General features: G+C 41.3%; 2 protein-coding genes across 7 annotated transcripts in view; one reads left to right on the top strand and one right to left on the bottom strand.

Annotated features, from left to right (window-relative positions):
* Positions 1-287: 287 nt before the first annotated feature.
* The window catches only part of LOC102450715 (ankyrin repeat domain-containing protein 40-like), a 38,968-nt gene continuing 18,574 nt past the window's right edge, over positions 288-20,681 (top strand). The window contains exons 1-5 of one of the 2 annotated variants that reach the window (XM_075903791.1): positions 295-606; positions 3,089-3,237; positions 6,358-6,846; positions 8,933-9,108; positions 13,171-16,555. In XM_075903791.1, the coding sequence (XP_075759906.1) occupies positions 482-606; positions 3,089-3,237; positions 6,358-6,846; positions 8,933-9,108; positions 13,171-13,314 (1,083 nt within the window). In that variant the 5' untranslated portion in view covers positions 295-481 and the 3' untranslated portion in view covers positions 13,315-16,555. Of the gene's footprint in view, positions 607-3,088; positions 3,238-6,357; positions 6,847-8,932; positions 9,109-13,170; positions 16,556-20,681 lie in introns of those variants that run through there. The other variant, XM_075903792.1, reaches the window with a different exon arrangement.
* LUC7L3 (LUC7 like 3 pre-mRNA splicing factor) overlaps positions 20,464-20,681 on the bottom strand; it is a 41,532-nt gene continuing 41,314 nt past the window's right edge. For all 5 annotated transcript variants that reach the window (XR_012896868.1, XM_014574624.3, XM_006125100.3 and 2 more), the window contains one exon: positions 20,464-20,681. This exon is cut by the window's right edge. The gene's annotated coding sequence lies outside the window, so the exon portion shown is untranslated.

The raw sequence follows: 20,681 nt of genomic DNA, 5'->3' as shown, positions 1-20,681 counted from the left end.
ATGCCCTCTGATTTATTTTTCCCCCATCCGTGCGTGATGCGGCATCAGGTCCATTTCCAGCCTTCCTGGCTGCAGAGGAGCCCTGGATCCCTCGACTCCTACCCGCTCTACCACCCGAGGGTGACGAACCGGGCAAAGCTTTTCCTGGCATAAACACTCGGGCTTTTAAGCCAAGCTCGTGGGTTTTTATGGGGGGGGAGGGGAACTCCTGGGTTGCGAACACTTGGGGTTGGCAACCCTGTGGCTGGCCCAGGGCAGGGGCTGGAAATGGAACCCCCCCCTCCCCCACCCCTGCGGCTGAGCGCGCCAGGCTGGGCGCGCGGACAAGCCCCGGCTTCGCCTCACAGCCCGACCTCGCGCTGCCCGGCGAGCCGGCCGGAACCAAAGGGCCAGGCGCGGGTGTTGCTGAGAATAGAGCCCGGCTCCGCTGTCAGTCGGGCGGGCGGCGTGAGGGCCTCTGGGCCCGCCCCCCGGAGAGGAGATGAGCGGGGCCCGGGAGCTGCCCGAGAGGCTGAGGGAAGCGGCCGCGCTGGGGGACCTGGACGAGGTGCGGAGGCTGCTGCAGCGCGGGGCGGACGTTAACTCCCAAAACGAGATTAACGGCTGGTAAGTGCCCCCCCCCCCCCGGCCGGGGAGCTGCGTGCGGGACCCGGTGCCCGAGCGGGCGCCTTTGCGACTGTCCGAGGAGGGAGGGGAGCGGTGGGTGTGTCAGTGCGAGGATGGGTCTGGGCGGGTCCTTGGGGCACAAGCGCGGGGGTTGTGTAGTTGCCCTTTGTCTGAGTGTTTCTGGCCACCCTGCTCCCCTGCCCCACAAGTGGCTGCACCGGCTCCTGCCAATGTTGCACCCTGCGGGGGGATCATGGGGGAGCGTTGCCAGCTCTCCACAACTGGCTTGGAGCATCCCACGATTGGCATCGCCAACGGCTGCTGAATGCCATGCTCGAGAGTGTAATAGGAGAGTGTAAGAAAATGACATGAGGTCACGTTGGGGGGAGAGGGGTATGGAGGGGGTGGAAATCTCTCGGAATTGCTTCAGTCAGAGTTGGCAACCTTATGTGTAAGGGAGGCAAGCAGGACCCAGCAGGCAGAGCACTGGACTGGAACTAAGGTGACTTGGATTCTGATCATAGTGTGATCTTGGGAACCTCACATCTGTGCTCTATATGCCTCAGTTTCCTGACTGGTAAAATGGGATAATTATGTTCTCCTTTGTAAAGTGCTTTGAGACTTATGCACAAAAAAGGCTATGTAAGAGTTAACTATTGTTAACGAAAGTGTGAATGCACGTAGAGTGTAAGCTTGACACCATGTGTTATTGATTGCATTAACATAGCGCGGTACCCAGATTTGTAATATCTGTGCTTGGATTTCTCAGTGTAGATACCATCAAACTTAATTATAAGCATGTTACTGAACCATGATAAAGCCCTGGGCCAAGCTTTTCCAAAGCATCTCTTTAAAATGGGGCCCCTGAATTGTTGTTCAGGTGTCTAAATCAGCAGCTGAATTTTTCAGAGGTGCTGAGTCCCCTGCATCTCCCATTGATTTTGTTAGGAGCTGCTTTGATGAGTGGTAGTGGTTGTTTTTTTTTTTTTTTTTGAGGGTGGGGCCACAGTTGTTAGTGAGGAAGGACATAAGAAAACTAAATAGATGGGAACTGAAATACAAACAACAGTGCAGGTGCTTCACCACTGACACAAACTATCCAGAGCAGTGGTAGATTCTCCATCTCTTGATGTCTTCAACTGAGGATGTCTTTCTGGGAGATTTGCATTAATGAAACACATTTTAGACTCAGTGCCTGGCTGAAATTGAATGGCCTGTGATACACCAAAGGTCAGACTTTGTGGTCTATGATCTTCTATCCTTAAAAATCTCCCAATACAGGCAGTCCCCGGGTTACATGGATCCGACTTACATCGGATCCCTACTTACAAACAGGGTGAGGCAACCCCGCACTAGCTGCTTCCCCCCCCCCCCAGCAGACCAGGGAGATGCGAAGCTAGCGCCCCCCCCCCCCCCCAGCAGACCAGGGAGACGTGGAGCGGCTTTTCTCAGCAGACACCTCAGCTTGAGAATAAAGGACTGAGGGAAGTGAGGTGTGGAAGAATAAAACTGAGCTCTGGAGAAATTTTTGGCTAGAGTTTCCCCTACAATATGTACCAGTTCCAACTTACATACAAATTCAACTTAAGAACAAACCTACAGTCCCTATCTTGTACGTAACCCGGGGACTGCCTGTATATAGAATTAGGCTGCTCATTTAGATGTCTAAATATGGATTTAGGTCTAACTTTAAGGCTTCATTTTTTAAGATTTTAGTATAAGTCTTTACAGTCTCTTGTCCCCTTTGATTTCTATTACACTTTATTGTGTAACAGTTAACATTGCTTAAGAACTGAGGCTAGCAATGGTATATTTTGTTAATAGCATGAAGTAGTGTTGTTATTTTTGTTGGTTTAGCACTGACAGTGTACACTGACTGATCAAGGTAAAGAAAGTTTCTGCCCCATTACAATCAAATCATGTTTTCAGTTTAAATGTGAAAGTGATTCCTGTGTCTCCTAAATTGCTCATTCTATATAAAAACACAGGCAAATGGATTATTGTTGTTGGCCCCTAATGGTGTAGAACTCTGGAATTTGTGGTCAGAGTAGAGTTCATTGGAACTAAAACATAATAAGGATGTTAAGAAGCAGGTAACTGACTAAACATGTACTCAGCACAATTTGTATCAAGTACATGATAAATCCATTAGCTGCAGCACAGGCAGCCCACCCAGCTCCTACTACATTTAAACGCAGAACTGCAGCAGGGGTAGGTCTGGGATCTGCGCAAGCCAGGATTCGGCAGTTCCAGCTTGCACTAGGTCTCCTGCTGTGGCTCTGCCTCCTCTGCCATCACTCATCGCAGAGACGGTGCTGGGGGAACTGTTTTTTTTAAGCTTCTGCTCTAATAAGTAGTAAGGGGTGGGGGAGCGAGTAGTCAAATAGTGACTATGTGATAAGCCTAATCTTATCGGGTAGTCAACTACTTGAGAAGTCACTTATATCCCTAAAAAGTAACCAATTATTTTCTTTACACACAGGACCTGTTTGCACTGGGCATGCAAACGGAACCATGCTGAAGTGGTCTCTTGCCTGATTGATGCTGGTGCTGATAAGGAGATTCTCACAACTAAAGGAGAACTGGCAGCCCAATTAACATCAAAGAAAGACATTCGGAAGATTATGGGAGGTACAACTTACATATTTTAATATTTTTTCTTAAATAGTTGGTCTTAGCCCTTGTCTATACTTACCTGGAAATTGATGCTCCAGAGAGCGATCTTTAGGGATTCAATGTAGTGGGCCCAATGAGGATCCACTAAATCAGCAGTTCCCAGTCTTTTCCAGATGGGGACCCCATCAACCCCAGTACTCCATAGGGTCACGAGAAGTAAGGGAGCCTCCCACAACGGGGATATTGCATAAATTTGACTTTATCAACTCCAGATACACTAATTTCATAGCTGGAGTTGCATATCTTAAGTCGATTTTCTCCGTAAGTATAGACCTGGCTTTAATATATAGTGGTTTTTCTAGTTCAGTAGACTTGACAGCATTACTGTTATAAAGACAGGGTCTGGTCCTCACATCACAATAGTAATGCTTACTCATACAAATATTTCCATTGATTTCAGTGCACAATTTGTGCAAGGAAGGCTGCAGGTTTTTCTATGATTTATATCTTTTCTATTACCATGTTTTACACCAAGATGAAACTTGTGTTAGATGTCACCCTGGCAATGAATTTTGTGAGTAGACTTTTTAACTTTCAAAAAAGTGTTGCTCTTCCTTTTCACTTACTCATTTCTAAATTGTTTTAAGGTGCAGTATGCCTTTTTATAACTGGCAATCCCTTATCTATGTATGAGTTTAAAAGATTAAAACCCAATGTAGGTAAATATTATTGTCTTTTGATTTCCCATGTTCACATACCTAGTGCCTTGCAGATATTTGTAAATGCATTCTAATATGTAAGATATTGTTGGAATCGAGACTCCTAAATTCTTCTACTGGTTCTGATACTGATTCATTCTGGGCAAGTTACTTAGGCCTCCGTTATGCTCCCATGGAAATCAGAATTACTATAGGTGCAAAAATGTATTGTCAAGCTAAGTCTGACTAGGAAAGACCAGGGTTGCTATGGATTTTGCCATTAAGAGGACACAGAGAGTAAGAGGGTGTATGCTATTTTATTTGCATGAGACATTCAAGTTTAAAGGTGATTTGCTGATACATATTTCCTCATATGATCTTTAAATTTGTTTAGTGTGGTTATTATTTTACTAGTTTATAACCCTATTTTACTTTTTTAATATACTATAAAACTGATGGTTGCCAACTGCAGCTCAAAAACTCAACTCTTAGTAAGAAAGTGCTTTCTTAAGCCTTGTCTAAATGGAGAAATTTACGCAGAAATTATTCCACTTTAGCTTGCATCACTTTCACTAAACTGGAAAAAGGTATTCTACACTAAAAGCACGTGCACACAAGGAGTTATACTGGTATAACTATATCAGTAAATTTCCCTGTGTAGATAAGCCTTTGAGTCCTCTTTTAGCTACAGAACTCAGAATTAAGTGGTCTCACTGATTTAAAAGGAGCTGAATCAAGCCTAAAGCCAAAGGCTTTTATATGCATAAATAGACCTGGTCAAGCTGAACCAAAAGTCGTAAACCCACTGTATAGAGAAACAACTGCTACATTGTAAAAGTGGTGGCCTCTCAGACTTTCATAGCTGTGTTATGACTTCCTGGCAGTAAATCTCTATAAACACAACACATTGGTACATGTAAAAAGCTTATGCCACACACATGCCAAGAAGCAAGCCAAAATTGAGATGGAAGACAGTCTTAGAAATGGTGTAGATGTGTCTGAGTCCAGTGTTTCTGCACCATAGAAATTTGACCTTTTGTAATGTTCGGTGAACATGCTAATGATATTTGTATGAGAAAGGGGCCTGGAATTCAGGCTGATAACTTATGCACTCTTTGGATAGTCAAATAGCTGAATGACTCCTGTAGAAATGCTTGTGCAGTGAAGTACAGGCTCTATTTTCACAGTCGTGTGTGATTGGTATAAGCTTTGAAAACTGTTTTTTTCCCTTCTTCTGGGCAAAAACCTTAATTTGTTACATGCAGAGGACAATATGACTTGGGTTCTGACTTTTGGAAGTTTAGTCTGACACGTCTAAGGTAAATGATTTCCCACATAATTCCTGCCCAGTATGTTTGTCTGGTCATTAAACATTCATGCCCAGATTTTTAAAAGAATGTAGGTGTCTAGCTTCTATTGATCTCAAAGGGAGTTAGGAACCTATCAAACCTGGGCCTCATTTACCAGGTATGGGATGTCTTATTTTAACCTTCTTAAACAAATTTAGTTGCGCATCTCCAGGGAAACAGTGCATCTTATTTGGGCTGCCTTGGCATTGTTACTGTTAATTAGGGATGTGCACGTGTAACTGTGTAATGGTTAACTAATAAGCCTGGGTTTATTGGTTAACGTGCACGGTTACACAGAGGCCGCTCCTTGGGACCCGGCTGCCACCCAGTGCTGCTGCCTGTCTATCAAGAGGCAGCAGCATAGGGGCAGTAGCCAGGGCCCCAGGAGCAAGGCTGCAGGGAGGAGCCAGGTTAACAGCACAGGGTGGCAGCCGGCGTACACTAGAAGCTAGCCAGCTGTGGGTGTGTGTAACTGCTGAGTTTTTCAGTGGTTAGATGGGTACACAATCACCTGCATTTTAACCTCCCTACTGTTAATGGGCCTACTCCTGCAGTTCTTATTCAAGCCAAATTCCCATTTGTTTCAATAAATGAATGTGAGGACAGTAGGATTGGGTCCTACATTGAACACCTGCTGAGAAAAACATTCCACTTTCTTTGTTGGCATCAATGAGAATCAATTATTTTAAACGTCTCTCTAAAAAAATATGTCTAATCTAAGATTTAACCAAGAAACTACTTCTCAATCTGATTCTTTCAGAGATGGTGAACTGGCATTGCTGAATTTTAAGGCATCATTTGTATCTGCTGTTGATGGTTTAATTATTTTTCTTTGGCTTTGTTTTCTGGCTTCCAGCTCAGAGTTTATACAAAAAAATCCTTTCCCACTTGATTTTTATTAATTCAAGTCACTCCCAGCATTTTGCCATATTTCCAAGTGGATAAGCTCAAGCTATATTGGTGCAATTCTTGTGATTTCTGCAAGATATGATTTTGTGAGAGAGTAGAAAAACCTCTAACTTTATATTTTAATTGGGGAAGATGGTAATATTTAAGTAACAAGTTCTCTTCTTTCTTTTCCCCTGAAGTGGAAGAAAATGAATATAAAGAAGTGGAAGACTTTAACTTGCCAATTGTTGCAAACTATTTGGCCAATCCACCCTTCCCTTACATTTACACTAAAGAAAACAGCATTCCAGACAGCTCAGCAGTATCCCAGAATGAAAGCACTTCCATCTCTTTTGTTTCTCTGCATGAAACTAGTCCTTGTTCATCAGCAACTCGGGTTGAAAGCCTATGCACACCTACGTCATCATACAGCAAAGATGGTTTTCCTGCAGTGCATTCTAAGGAAGGCCAGCCCTCCACATCAGCAGCCATCATGGTGCCAGAAGATCCAAACCCTAGAGCCCAGAGTGGCTCCTTTTGTCAGCCATCTATGTCTCATAATAGAAGCCTCTTTTCTCCAGGAGCATCTAAACAGCCGGTACCTCAGCAACTCAGTGGCTCTCATATTGGGGCTGCACCAACATTTCAGCCACTCTTCTTCACTGGAACTTTTCCATATAATATGCAAGGTAACAATATGCATATTGTGCATCTTGCTGCCACACTGCTGATCCATGTTTAAAACACTAGTTGAAAGTTAAAGTGAGGATATATTTATTTCATGCTACTCTCAATCTGTTAAAAAGACTTGGACTTTTCAGTTTAGACAAGAGACTAAGGGGGAAAACAATAGGGGTCTATAAAATCATGACTGGTGTGGAAAAAGTGAATAAGGAAAAGTTATTTCCTCCCTTCCATAACACAAGAACTAGGGGGTCACCAAATGAAATTAATAGACAGCAGGCTTAAAACAAACAAAAGGAAGTTTTTCTTCACTCAGTGCACAGTCAACCTCTGGAACTCCTTGGCAGAGGATGTGGTGAAGGCTAGGACTCAAAAAACAGGGTTCAAAAAAGAGCTAGATAGATTCATGGAGGTTAGGTCCATCAATGGCTATTAGTCAGGATGGGTAGGAATGGTGTCCCTAGCCTCTGTTTATCTGGAAATGGGTGACAGGGGAGGGATCACATGAGGATTACCTGTTTTGTTCCCTCCCTCTGGGGCATCTGGTATTGGCCACTGTTGGCAGGCAGGATACTGGGCTAGATGGACCTTTGGTCTGACCAGTATGGCCATTCTTATGTCTCTTTCCAGCCTTCTCTTTGAGAAGAGGTAGAAATGTTGAGAGAGATGTCAATGAGATAGTTGGGTGGCAGAGAGTGATTTATTCCCTCGACTTAAAATATTCTTCACAGCCTACTAAACAGAATAATTGTTGTATTGTTTATACAGAGCTATACATGTGGTACAGACAATTGAATTGGCTGCTGGAGATTCCAAAGTAAACCCCAATTTAAAAATCACTAACCTGCCAAATATGACACAAGGTATAACTTTCTTGCAAACCAATATAAACTTGTAATTTAGGGCTGAGCTATAGTAAGGATGCAGTAGGATAACCATTGAAATGGTTAACCAGTAAGCCTGGGCTTATCAGTTACCGTTAATGGTTACATGTAGGCTCCCGGTAAGCCGGCTGCTATCCTGTGCTGCTGGGTCTGTATCAGAGCCTGCAGTGAGAGGCATCAGCCAGCTCCTTGGAAGCTGGGAGCAGGGTTGGAAGGCTGCTGCCCCACACTGCTGCCTGACACAGAGGCAGCAGTACAAGATAGAAGCTAACTTCCCAGGAGCAAGCCTGCAAGCAGGAGCTGGTGCACGCCAATCCCTAGGGACCCAGCTGCTGCCCTGCAGGCTCTGCAGTATAAACTTTATACTGTAGAGCCCACAGTATGTAACTGCTGAGATTTTCAGTGGTTACACATGGTTACCCAATTACCCTCTTTTTAACATCCCTAATCTACAGAGAGTGTGATTGTGGAATTTCTAGAATAAGAGTTTAGTCAGAAAAATCTCTTAATTCCTATTTCAGCCATAAACTGAATTCTTAGAATCCCCAAAATAGAAATTGTAAACCAGCCATCCTGTCCTGTCTCCCACCACCATCTCTTTACAAGATCCCATTGCTCATTGTACACCCAAATATACCACAAACTTCTAAAGTTGCCATCTCAAAGAGCAAGTGCAAATTGGTTGAGAATTTCTGGTAGCTAAAAGGGCTCAGATAAAGGGATATACAGACTTTCTTCATTTCATTTTGGGTTAGACTCACCTTGAAGCTCTAATCCTGCAGACACTCCATGTTTGAAGACACCTAGATCTGTGCACTGTTATTGAAGTTCCATGCAGCCACACAGGTGTGAGAAACAGTCTGAGATTAGATCATATGAATATTTTTCTGGAATTTATCCTTCTGATTTAATTCTTAATGGGTTCTGCACTTTTGTCTGTCTGATGGACAGGTGTCCCAATTACAAAACTAGCACTGTTTGTCCCCCTTAAAGATCAAAGGCTGACTAGGCCACAGATTTACATCTGCTTCCTCACCTCCTGAGGTGGTCCCTCCAGTTTAGAGTTGAGGTGGGGCAGTGTTAGTATAAATGTTAGTATAATAAAATGTAAATTCTCTTAGTTTTTATCTATTATACTGATTGTTTTTCTTTGTAAGATAATATATCAGACCTCCTCCCACATATATATTTAATTTTTTTTTACTAGAACTGGTGCTTAAGGTAAGAATTCAGAACTTTAGGGAAAATGACTTCATTGAGATTGAATTAGACAGACAAGAATTGACCTATCAGGATCTACTCAGAGTCAGTTGCTGTGAACTGGGTGTTAATCAAGAGCAAGTGGAGAAGATTAGAAAGTTACCAAATACATTGGTAAGAAAGGTAAGAGAACTTACATATTTAATTGCTAAATGGATTTTATTAATTTGATTCCTCTTATCTTGGACTCTGAAGTCCAAAGATCAGTTACAGATGTTCAAATCCAAAGATTGCACTGTGTTCAAGGACTACCACATAATTTTTATAAATATTCAGGCTCAAAGAAATATTACACAGAAGGGAAATAATGCAGCTTTGTCATTATCTAATAATTTTTTATCAAAGTAGATGTATTATTTTTAAACTCCCAAAGCATATGAAATCCAAGTATTTGAAACGTAAGACTGAATTTAAGGGACCTCAAGAGGTCATCATGTCTAGTTTCCTGCCATCATGACAAGACCCAAATACTATCTAGACCAGTGTTTCTGAAAGTGTACCGCGGAAACACTTTCAGAAAACACTTAAACCGGAGCAGCCAGTTAATGTACCAGCGCCGTGGCCCAGCCCACACCGCTTCCCACGTCTCCCCTTGGCTGCAAAGGAAAAACAGAGCCAATGGGAACCATGAGGTGCTGGTACATAAACAAACTGGGGCGGCCAGTTAAAGTGTTTCTGAAAGTGTTTCTGCGGTAACTTTCAGAAACTCTGATCTAAACCAAGGGTCAGAAACCTTTTCAAACCAAAGACTCAAACTATATCAAAATTCAGAACAAGTGGTCAATGAAGAGCTGTATAAAAATGCCTATTTGCATGACAAAATATAACTATATATATACAAAATGTTTTCTGTGGGATGACAAAGTGACACCACATCACTGCATCCCACAGGCTGAGGGGTATGCTCCCAACCCTACCCCTTGCGTCTGAGGCCCCATCCCTGGAGCTAAGTCCTACCCACTGCCAGCCCTGCCATATGGAGTTAGGCTGTGGTGGGGAGGGACCTGGGCTGGTGGTGGGGAGAAGGGACTTTGACTGGCTAAGGGGGGGGGGGTGTGAAGGGGCCAAAGCTTGCGGTAGGGAGGGACATGGGGAGAAGAGGGGCCTGGGCTGGCGTGGCAGAGGAGTGGGGGAAAGGAGAAGGGGAGCCCAGACTGGGGGTGGGAGAAAGGGCCCCATCTGGTGCAGCAGGGGGAGGAGGGGCCTGGGCTTGTGCAGCAGGGGAGGGAGGAAGAGCCTGGGCTGGCACAGCTGCAGTCTGGCTGTGGTGGAGGAGTCCTGGGGTTGCCCCCGGTAAGGGGGGGTTGGTGAGCATAGCGAGCACGTGGCACAGCCCCTTAGTAACTTAGCATTATTGATAATTGACATGATTAGTAATAGCATAAATGAAACATTGTACTCGAGACTATTGAATGGCGCTGCTGCATCTTTTTGCACATTTCTTTGAAGTTTACGTCGTAACTGGTCAAATCCAACTTCATGCACACATTCAGGGTGTCTGTCAATCTTATGGCAGGGGGATGAGGATGTGAGGGTGCAGAAGCCTGGGTTGGGGTGTATGAGGGGCTCAGGGCAGGGGGTTGGGATGTGTGGGAGGTGCAAGAGGTTAGGCAGGGGGCTGAGGAATACAGTATGTAGGGGAAATTGGGCCCCTAGCACTGGATTACCTGACCTGGCTGGGGTGGGCTGCTGCACCCTGGCACCAGTGGCTAGATGATGGGCTGGTTCAGGATCACCACAGCCAGATTGTGGCCTCTCCTCCTACTTAAAATGCAGCAGGGGGGCCACTGCCAGTCCTTCCTGTGGCTACATGGGGATTGGGCCCCAATTGAGGCCTTGTTGGGTAGGCTGCCGTGGCTGGAGTCTAAATCAGGCCACTGCAGCTGGGCTGTTGCAGCAGTCACTGGGCCAAGAGCACAGTGGCTGGGGACAGACCGCAGCAGTCAGATGTAGGCATCTCACTATCAGAACTGAGAACATGCATGCATCCCCTACAGTGCACCCTCAGCTGGCTCTTTAAACGAGCAGAGTGCCTCAGTTAGCTCTTGCTGCAACATTCTTACTGGGATGCACCACCTTACTTTCACCTCTGGTTAAAGGTGAACTAAACAAAAGAAAGGACTATCTTGACCTGAGTAATCATGTGTTTTTAAAATTTTGAATTTTTCACTTTAAGTTGTATATATTTTGGAAATGATGAAAAAGCCATAGGCTGTTGATTTCTGATCTAGACTATCACTAACAGAAGTTTGTCTAAACTATTCCAATGGTTAGCCACCCTACCAGATGCTACCCTGTCAAAGAAAGCTTTGAGATTGTTTTGATACAATTTTTCTTGGCAAATCTGTTATTTCTTATTACTATCTAGATGTTGGCAAATGGATTCTGCAATTATTATCCATTATCTTTCTTGGTTCAGAAGTTAAGCTGTCTGTCATTTCCTAGGTTGTCTTTATTTTGCTTTTAATAGATGGGCACTATATTTACACTCTTCTGGGCTCTCTCCCGTCTTCTGTGACTTTTCAAAGATAGTAGCTAGTGGCTCATATCTCCTCAGTGAGTTCATAATGTATTCAAGTCACCAGGGCTTGGTGAAAAGCATCAGTAATTTTTAACTTGTTCTTTCCCTATTTTAACTTCTGATCTTACCCCATTTTCACTGGCATTCGTTATGTGAGGTGTCCATACCCCATTTTCACTGGCATTCGTTATGTGAGGTGTCCAATCTTCTATGTGAGTCTTTACCAACAACCTTCTTGGTAAAAATTGAAACAAGTCATTAGGCAACCTCTGCCATTTATGCGTTTTGAAATCCATTGTATTTATTTGCTGTTCTTCCTCCTACCATTTCTTAGAATCACAAGCACTACCATTTTATGATCACTTTCACCCAATCTGCCTTCCACTTTCAAATTCTCTACGAGTTCCTTTCTAATTTGCCAAAAATCAAATCTAGACCAGCCTCTCCCCAGTAGCTTTTTCCACCTTCTGAAATAAAAAAAAATTGCCTCCAATACATTCTAAGAACTTGTTGGATAATCTGCCTTGCTGTTATTTTTTCAACAGATATCTGGATAGTTGGAATCCCCCATCATCACAAAGTCCTTTACTTTGGATGATTATTTTGTTTAAAAAACAAAACAAAACAAAACAAAAAAAACCCTCATCCACCTCTTCTTCCTGGTTTGGTGATCTGTAGTAGACTCCTACTATGAAATCACCCTTTCAACAAATCTGTTTCTATTTGAACCAAAATTCAAGTGTATACATTTTTAGTACATAAGGAAACACCTTCTCTTTTTTCCCCGTCTGCACTTCCTGAGCAAGCTGTACCCTTCTATACCAGTCTTCCAGTTGCTGGGAAGCCAATTGTCATAGATACTAACATTTTGCATTCTTCCTGCTTATTCCCCATACTTTTCACATTAATACAGAGATATCTAAGACGCTGATTTGATTTCTCTTCCACCTCATTCTGTCTTGTCTCTTCTTTATCCCATGCTCCAATTCAGACCCTTCTTCTAAGTTTCTATGTTTTTGACATACCTATGGGTTTTGATCATTTCCCCTTTATGAACCTAGTTTAAAGCCCTCCCTCACTAGGTTAGCCATTCTGTATCCAAATATGCACTTCCCCTTCCTAACCAGAGTGATTAGTGTTTACATGTTTTCTAATGTATACAACATGAATGTTTTTCTCGAGCATGTCATTAGTATGTTGAAATGGAAGTTCGTGTGTATGTGTGGGGGAGTGCCCATACCTCAGCTTTTGTTATACATAAAGGTGTACTCTATCAGTTATGTAAATGTTCGAGTTCAGACAACACACATCTCATGGTTCTGTGTCTGAAATCAACTGGCCTTGTCTGCATGCCTTTAGTTAACCTAACACATGCACTGACCTCCTCAGCAATGTTCTAGTCAGAGCCCTTTACAGTACACTTTACTAAGTACAAATAGTGTGTACTTGAAGAATGGATAGGCTACTTTAACTAAACTGAGATTATATTAGACCAAGACAAATTGTGACAGCTGTTAACTAGAAAAAAAAATAATTGTGTATCTTGGATAGAATTCTACCTGGCATTTGGTTAACGCTTGCTTTCATAGGCCTAGCTTTGTTTTTGTGCATTAATGGTAAATACACTTATAGACAATTGCTTTTTTTTCCTTCGTCTTTTTAAGGACAAAGATGTTGCAAGACTTCAGGATTTTCAAGAACTGGAGCTGGTTCTAGTGAAAAATGACAATTCTCCTTTTAGACATGCTGCATCAACACTGATGGAGAGGTCTTGCTACAATAGTAAAGCATCAAAGCTGACTTACTGAGCTTTCTAGAATGAGCGAAATTAATTACATACTGCTGTTTTTTGAAGCAGTGGATTAATTATGTATAAAACCTTAAGTTGTTAGGGTTAATATTTTAACTAATAACAGTATATCTTTGATATTCACTATCCCCTTTGCTTTTTCTTACTATTGTATTCAGGTAAGCAGGGCTCGACAAATCCGTTTATCTACTCGCCCATGGCGAGTAGATTTCAGCCGGTCGCCCTGTTTACCGGCAGTGCGCACATGCGCATATGCAGTGCAGGGCTGGCGAGTGGATTTCACCACAGTATGTCAAGCCCTGCAGATAAGGGTACCTCGTGTCTATTAAACTGACATACTTCATATACAAGTCAATTAAGTTTATTGGATGCATTTAGCATTAGAAGATAGTTGGCATGAAAAGTAAAGTTTCCGTATCTCTCTCCTCCCCCATTAAAGTGTCCAGGAAAAATCAGGTATAGTTAGAGATTTTTTTTTGCATAAATTCTAAATTTGGGCTTCCATGGCATGTGGCAAAACTATTGGTCCCTGAATTTTTCAGACTCTGCAGAGTGCTGTTTCTCTGCCATCACAAAAACTTTTAAATGAAGTGATGAAGATTTAAGGGTTTGTATTAGACTAAGAATTTGGTTTTGTACTGCTTTTTCATTCCTCATACTATCTCATTTCGTACTTAGTACCTGGCTCATCGGGTCTTTTATGACTACCTACCCTAAGTGTAAAGTAGTATGCTTCTAGAGTAGTGATATTTACTGCTCAAAGCAATCTGCAGAAATCCCCCGACAAGCCAACCATATAGGGAAAGTCTGCTAAAATCAGATTCCCAGATGTCACACTGCCATTGATGTCCACTAAACACCTCCATTTCTCTTCCCCAAATTGTGACAACTGAACAATGTAGGGATAACTTAATATTTTGCTCTTTAAAATGTTTTTAAAAAAGTAAGTCTTAGCTACATTTCATTAGATCATCAAAATACAAATAACGTATGTGGTAGTATTTAAAAGGAAACTACCAAGTTTGACTAGTCAAATTTGTGTGTGGATGTTATTCTTTTAAAAGACTATATACTTATACAGTAATTCACTCCCTAACACTTGTCCACTTGGCAAACAATTATTCCCTAGTTAATTAAAAATTCTTCTAGTAAGAAGCCTTATTGAGGCTAATAGTTCTGGGAAGCTGGGTTAAATTCAGGTGCCCGTGCAGCAGGAGCACTAGAAAATATTTCTTGTGGAGAAGTGAAAGTATCTGAACTCTAGAGAAGACAGTCTGCTCTTTCTTACCCAAACTCAATTAAGGGAACATGTGAATGAAAACAGAGGCATCATCAAAAGTCATTAACATTTGCACCTGCAGCTGTTTTAAACTGATTCTGTATGACAGTCTTCCCACAACTGTTGCATTATGTATTATGAGCTTGTGTCACTTAGAGTGTCAGAAGCTTCAGCCAATTGATTAACCCAGATAGCTTAGTGTTCTTGAATGCTTAACAGAAATGTTAAAAACTTGAATACAAGCTACTTTTGTTCTTAAAAAAACTGATAGCTTAACCATCCATAGGCTTATCCTGAACAGTGTTAATGTAAAACATGTACAGGTTGAAAAACTCTTAACCTGGATTCTCTGGTCCAGCAACTTCCATGGTCCAGCATGGATGTTGCAGGACCAGAGAGAGTCCTGGTGGAGGGCCAGCAGGAAAAGATCCCTGTGGGGCAGGCAGGACAGTGGGCTACCTACAGAAAGCTGATAGCAGGGCCACCCAGCAGGTGGCAGTGGGGCTGGGAGCCCTGGCACACAGAGCTGCTCACCAAGCCGCAGCATATGGAGCGGTCCAGAGTCCCAGCGCAGTGCACACAGCTGCCTGGAGCCCCAGCGCAGGGCAGCAGGGCCAGTAGAAGGCAGGGAGCTGGCTGGGAAGCCAGCAGCCAGTGGTAGGGGTACAAATATGGCCTCCCCTAGTCCAGCAAAATCCCTTATCTGGGACCAGGGATGTCAAAACTGTATCAGATTTGCTATCAAATACCATATTTAAAGTATTGTTTCCCCAAGCAGACTGAGGATATTGGACTTTTGTTGCTAGAAGCAGAGATCTCCACTATTGATCAAAATAGTCTGATGAAAGTTGTGGGTTGTATGGAGAAACTAGAAGTGGCAACTCCAGGCTCACTAGGAAATCTGGCCTCTCTTACCACTTACATAGACACCTCCTACAAGTGTCTTTCAATTAAAAACTTAACCTATTTTATAAGAATGCTAATTGATTCCATTTCTTTATTAAATTATACTAGAACAGCTGCCTTTAACTAGCTTCTCCCTGCTCTATAACCCCACAAAAAACTTGATTTTTATTAAAATCACATCTACAGTCATAGGGATTTATGTGGCTTAAAGTATATATTGGAAATGATTTAGCATAATACACTGCATTGGGGATAGCGTCCACTTGCAGTAGCTGCTGCACTTTTTCAACATCATGTGTTCACATGCCATACAGTGGCAGCACACTGATTTATGTTAAGTTGAAAATTCTGAATTTGACAATAGTAGACTGTAGCAAGTTTTTTGCCAAGTGATAAAATCCAAAACCTATAGAGGAGTTAAAATTCCTATCACTTTTCCATTGATCACTGCGATTTTACTTAACTAGTTCAAAATTGATTACTGTATTCTGGATCCTTTCCCAGCCCTTCATTCTACAACTAACATATCACTGACACTCCACCAATGAAAACCTCTATCAATGTGTCTCCCTGGTCTACTGTCCCCAGTTTAACAGTGCTCAAACATGTGTAAGGCCCGATTCAATGGCTACTCATTGGGTGTCTCTTCCCTACACCAGTAGTTAGCCAAACCTGAATCTCCCTGTGGATGGGATTTGGCTTACATGTATGCTATTTGTAGCACACCTGCCATTGTAGTTCAGAGGTTATTTTAAGGTATGTGCTATAAATGAAAAGCTAAGTAGCTCAACATTAAGGGTATTTGCAGTTAGTTTTGCAGAGCCTGTGGTTAAGGTATGTAGGAAATTGTCATAGTTACATAAACAATGTAAACAATTGTGCAGTAATTAATGGAAGCAATTCTATTTTTAAAAAGCTTTATTTACTCTAGTTCACAACAACTTGATATGCAACCTTTGCTAAAACACTACTGACTTTAAAATGGTGCTGATAACTGAGCAGTCAAATTATTTTTGTATGTTGTACGAAGTTTGATAAAATGCAATGTACACTATTACTGGTGAATTTATTTCTGTCCACTGAATAATGGACTGTCAGTGTGAAAAGAAGCTAAACTTCTTCCAGGGACTTTATTTTCAATACCAAATGCCTATAGTTGTATCTCAACAGATGAGGAAAGAGGTTTGTGCATGTTTACAAATCCAAGCAATTTGTCTTTCAGCTAGTCAAACAGCAGCTGACACTGGCAGAGTTTCTATAAGGTCAGGTTTGTGCCCAGTGGAGATTGCTAAACAAGTGACATTTGCCTTTGTACAAGAACACAATGCTACTGTAGAAAAGGGGTCAGGAAGCAGCAAATAAGCTGCTAACAGAACTGATAGTAAAAGCTTAAAAAATAGGATTAAAAAGGCTAAGTAGCTCACATCTGCCTCCAGGCCCTAAGAATAGCTATACTGGGTCAGACTCTCTAGCCTGGTGGCCAATACCAGGTACTTCAAAGAGAATGAACAGATCAGGCATTCCTTGTGTGATCTGGCCTCAGGGGTGAGGGACCTGACCATTTTGGCTCAGATTGGTCCATGAACTTACCTAGTTCTTTTAGTGTTCACAAAATCCTGTGGCCATGGATTCCACTGTATGAAGAGGTATGTCCTTTGAAACCTGCTACTTAGTAATGTCATTAGGTCACACTCCTAGTCATGTTAAACGAATGGGATAAATAATACTTTCTCCACACCTATTATGATTTTATAAACATTCGCCATTCTCTCGTGTCTCACTTTTTAATCTCTCCTCTTGTGGAAGCTGCTTCATGCCTTAATTTTTGTTGCCTCTCTCTCTACTTTTTCTAATTCCAATGCATCTTTGAGATGGGGGTGACCAAAACTGAAGGCAGTATTCTGGGTTAAGCATACCATGGACTTTTATAATAGCATTATGCTATTGCCTTATTTATCCCTTTCCTAATGATTCCTAACATCTTAGCTTTTTTTGACTGCCACTGCACACTGAGCAGTTTTCAGAGAACTAGCCACAATGACTTGACAATCTCCTTCTGAAGTGGCTACAACTAAATTAGATCCTTTTTGTATAATTGGGATGATTTCAAACGTGCATTAACAATGAATTTCATCAGCCATTTTATTGCAAAATCACTCATTTTGGAGAGATCCCTTTGTAATTTTTCAGGTTGGTCTTGAGTAATTTTGTATCATCTACAATGTTGTCACCTCACTTTTTCTAGCTCATTTGTAAGTATGCTGAACACCATTGGTTTCGGTACATATTTTAGGAGGTGGGGGAGTATCAGACTCTATTATGAAAACTTATTTATGCCTGCCCTTTGCTGTCTTTTACTAATCTATGAGTGCACTTACCCGTATCCTATGATTGCTTACTTGGTTTAAGCTTTTGGTGAGGGATCTCAAAGGCTTTCTGAACATCCAACACGGAGGTCTTCCAGGGGACACATCAATTCATCTAGATATTTGCCCAAGTTTTATAACAGGCATTTAAAAAGTGTTAGTTAGGTCAGTACAAACTAAAATCTCATGTAGACAAAAGAAAAATCAGCAATTTTTCACTAACAATATGCTATGATACTTATGTATTTTATGATTTTGTGAGCACGAGTTAGGTGAGGTGAAATGACAAATCTGACTTCTGAAAGAGTATAGTAGCCTGGAAATATTATAAACCACTATGCAAGAGCGCGCCCCCTTCCCCGCATATGTTATGTTCTTTGAGATGAACAAACTGGTGAATCATAATTTTCCTTTACAAACACCACACTGACTCTTCTGCCCACAAGTTAAAATTAATCTATATCTAATAATTCTATTTGCTATCATTTTATCCCATCTGCCCTGTATTGAAATTAAAGTTAATCATCCTGTAATTGTAGTATCACCTCTGGAGCTCTCTTTTTTTTTAAATGATATAGCATTAACTATGCTCCAGTCTGCTGATTTAAATGATTACATAGCCACATTCTGAAGTTCTGCAATTTTCTATTTGGGTTCCTTCAGAATTCTTGGAAAGACTATCTTTCTTTGCCTCCTTCCTTCACAGCAACCCATAAAAGCTTTTCAATTAAGGTTTATAACATGCTAATGTAACCCACTACTCCCATTCTGCAACTGAATTGAAAAAAACAACAACCCAGCTTCTGCCTGGGCTCTTTAGAGAGCTGGACCTACAGCATTTGGACCGCCTGTATTGACATTTCTGAATCTAAAATACATGCTGTTACTGAAAAGACAGCTTTATTAATTATGGATTAATTTTTCTTTGAACACGCTGACACTGAAAAGCTACCTCCCCTTTTCAAGGCACATCATGAAACTCAGAAACCAGGCACTCAGCAAACTTTACATAATTTAATTGACATCCTCCAGAACACTGGCATATGAGGTTGCATACTGCAACAGAATTCCTCAACTTTTATAATAGTCCTAAATGAGTTTCTTGTTCTACTCAGAATAATGACCCAATTGTTTTAACTTACCATGTAAAGCTAGTTAACCTGCCTTTTCTTGATGTGTTTTAGATCAAGTTAGCTAGCTCAATTTAAATCACAACTTTCAATCTTAGGCAAGACAAACTAAGCTTAGCCAGGGTCTGAGGGGCCAACGTATAGACAAGTTTTGGAGACAAGTCATTTATATCTATGGAAAATTAAATGTGCTAAATGTTACTGTTTAACAGAGGCTATGTGCACTGAATGGGCAAGACAGACTGGAGTGTCATCTCTACAGTTTCAACTATAGTAACCAAAACCTACAGATCACAGAGTGACATTTCCAACTTATGGAAAATTTCCAATTTCCAAGGACAGAGAAAGTCCATTTGACATCAATGCTAAAATAGATAAAGTTTAAATGGCTCTAATTATCACTCCCCCAAATTATTAAATTTTCTGTGTGTCGCTGCACACAACACTGCAATATGTGAAATTCTTTGCCTTTTGAAACAATGTTTACAATAGAAGGCTCACTGATCTATATGTACAAACGGAAATATCGGTATGAAGAGACACTGCTTTAGTAAGATTTGATCCATGGACTCAAAATGCAGTGTACAAATCATATACAATCAGCAATCAGAACTCCACTGTCACCATTTCACCCCTCTGCCAAAAAAAGGGGAGAGAGGGGGAAAGGACTTAACCTAATTTTTGTGTATTCTCCATTTTCAAGAGGAGATGGAATGTGCTTAAAATGGTATAAAACTGCTGAAAGGAAAAGGCACCATATTAACTTCTTCTCTTAAGTCAGAGGTTTTAATAGAAACAACATTTATCATTCCTTCATAATTGGTGTTCAAGTCCAGAATACATACAACACGAAGGAAATGTCTGATATGGCCACAGCCACCTTCTTGTCACTTCATTTTGAAGAATGTAATGCTGCAAAATGATTCCTTTAAAACACATTTTTCAAAAAGTACCCTCATTATTTAATCAGTTAAGCTACTCTTTAATACAATAAGTAGGATCACAAGAAAGCTTGAAGAGAAGAGGGGAAATGAACATATTTACAATTACTTTAATATACATATTACATGCATTTGCTAATTATAACCACTCCCAAATGAAGTATTTAACTATTAGGATGCAAATCTGAAATCAGTGTGGTGCCTTAGACTAGAACAAACATCTGCACCAACATCTCTACTTGACACCGCTCTAAAAACGTAAATACATTCTAGGATTTAACTCCCAATCAGGATGAGAGAAATAACGATCCCAGCCCGAGTTCCTCATTGATCCTATTCTCTATCATCCAGTTAAAGTAAAACAAAACCTAGATTTGTATTCTAAACTTCATTCTTTATTATGAAGGGCTGGCATTATGACTTTGTACATTAAGAGGAAAACTGAAAGACTTCCCAAAAACATTGGATATGAACTTTATTAGAGAGAGAACTGCCGCAGTATCTTTGTTCTGTGAGTCTGACTGCTAAGAAAAATACATTGTGGCAAAAATTATGCCACTTCTGATAATAATGTGCATCTGTTCAATAAAGGACCAGGTGTTTGATGAAGGTGGTCAGCTCAGTTTTAAGACCGTCTGAATAAACTAAACAAAATCCATAAAAGCCAAATTAACGGACTAAGCTTAAAGACGAATAGATTTATTAGGAAAAAAGTGTATTTTAATACTAAATGTTTAATGACA

This window comes from Pelodiscus sinensis, chromosome 20, assembly GCF_049634645.1.
Source record: "Pelodiscus sinensis isolate JC-2024 chromosome 20, ASM4963464v1, whole genome shotgun sequence".
Taxonomy (NCBI): Eukaryota; Metazoa; Chordata; order Testudines; family Trionychidae; genus Pelodiscus; species Pelodiscus sinensis.
Note: the sequence above shows the minus strand (reverse complement) of the source record. Positions and strands in the feature narration are given on the sequence as shown.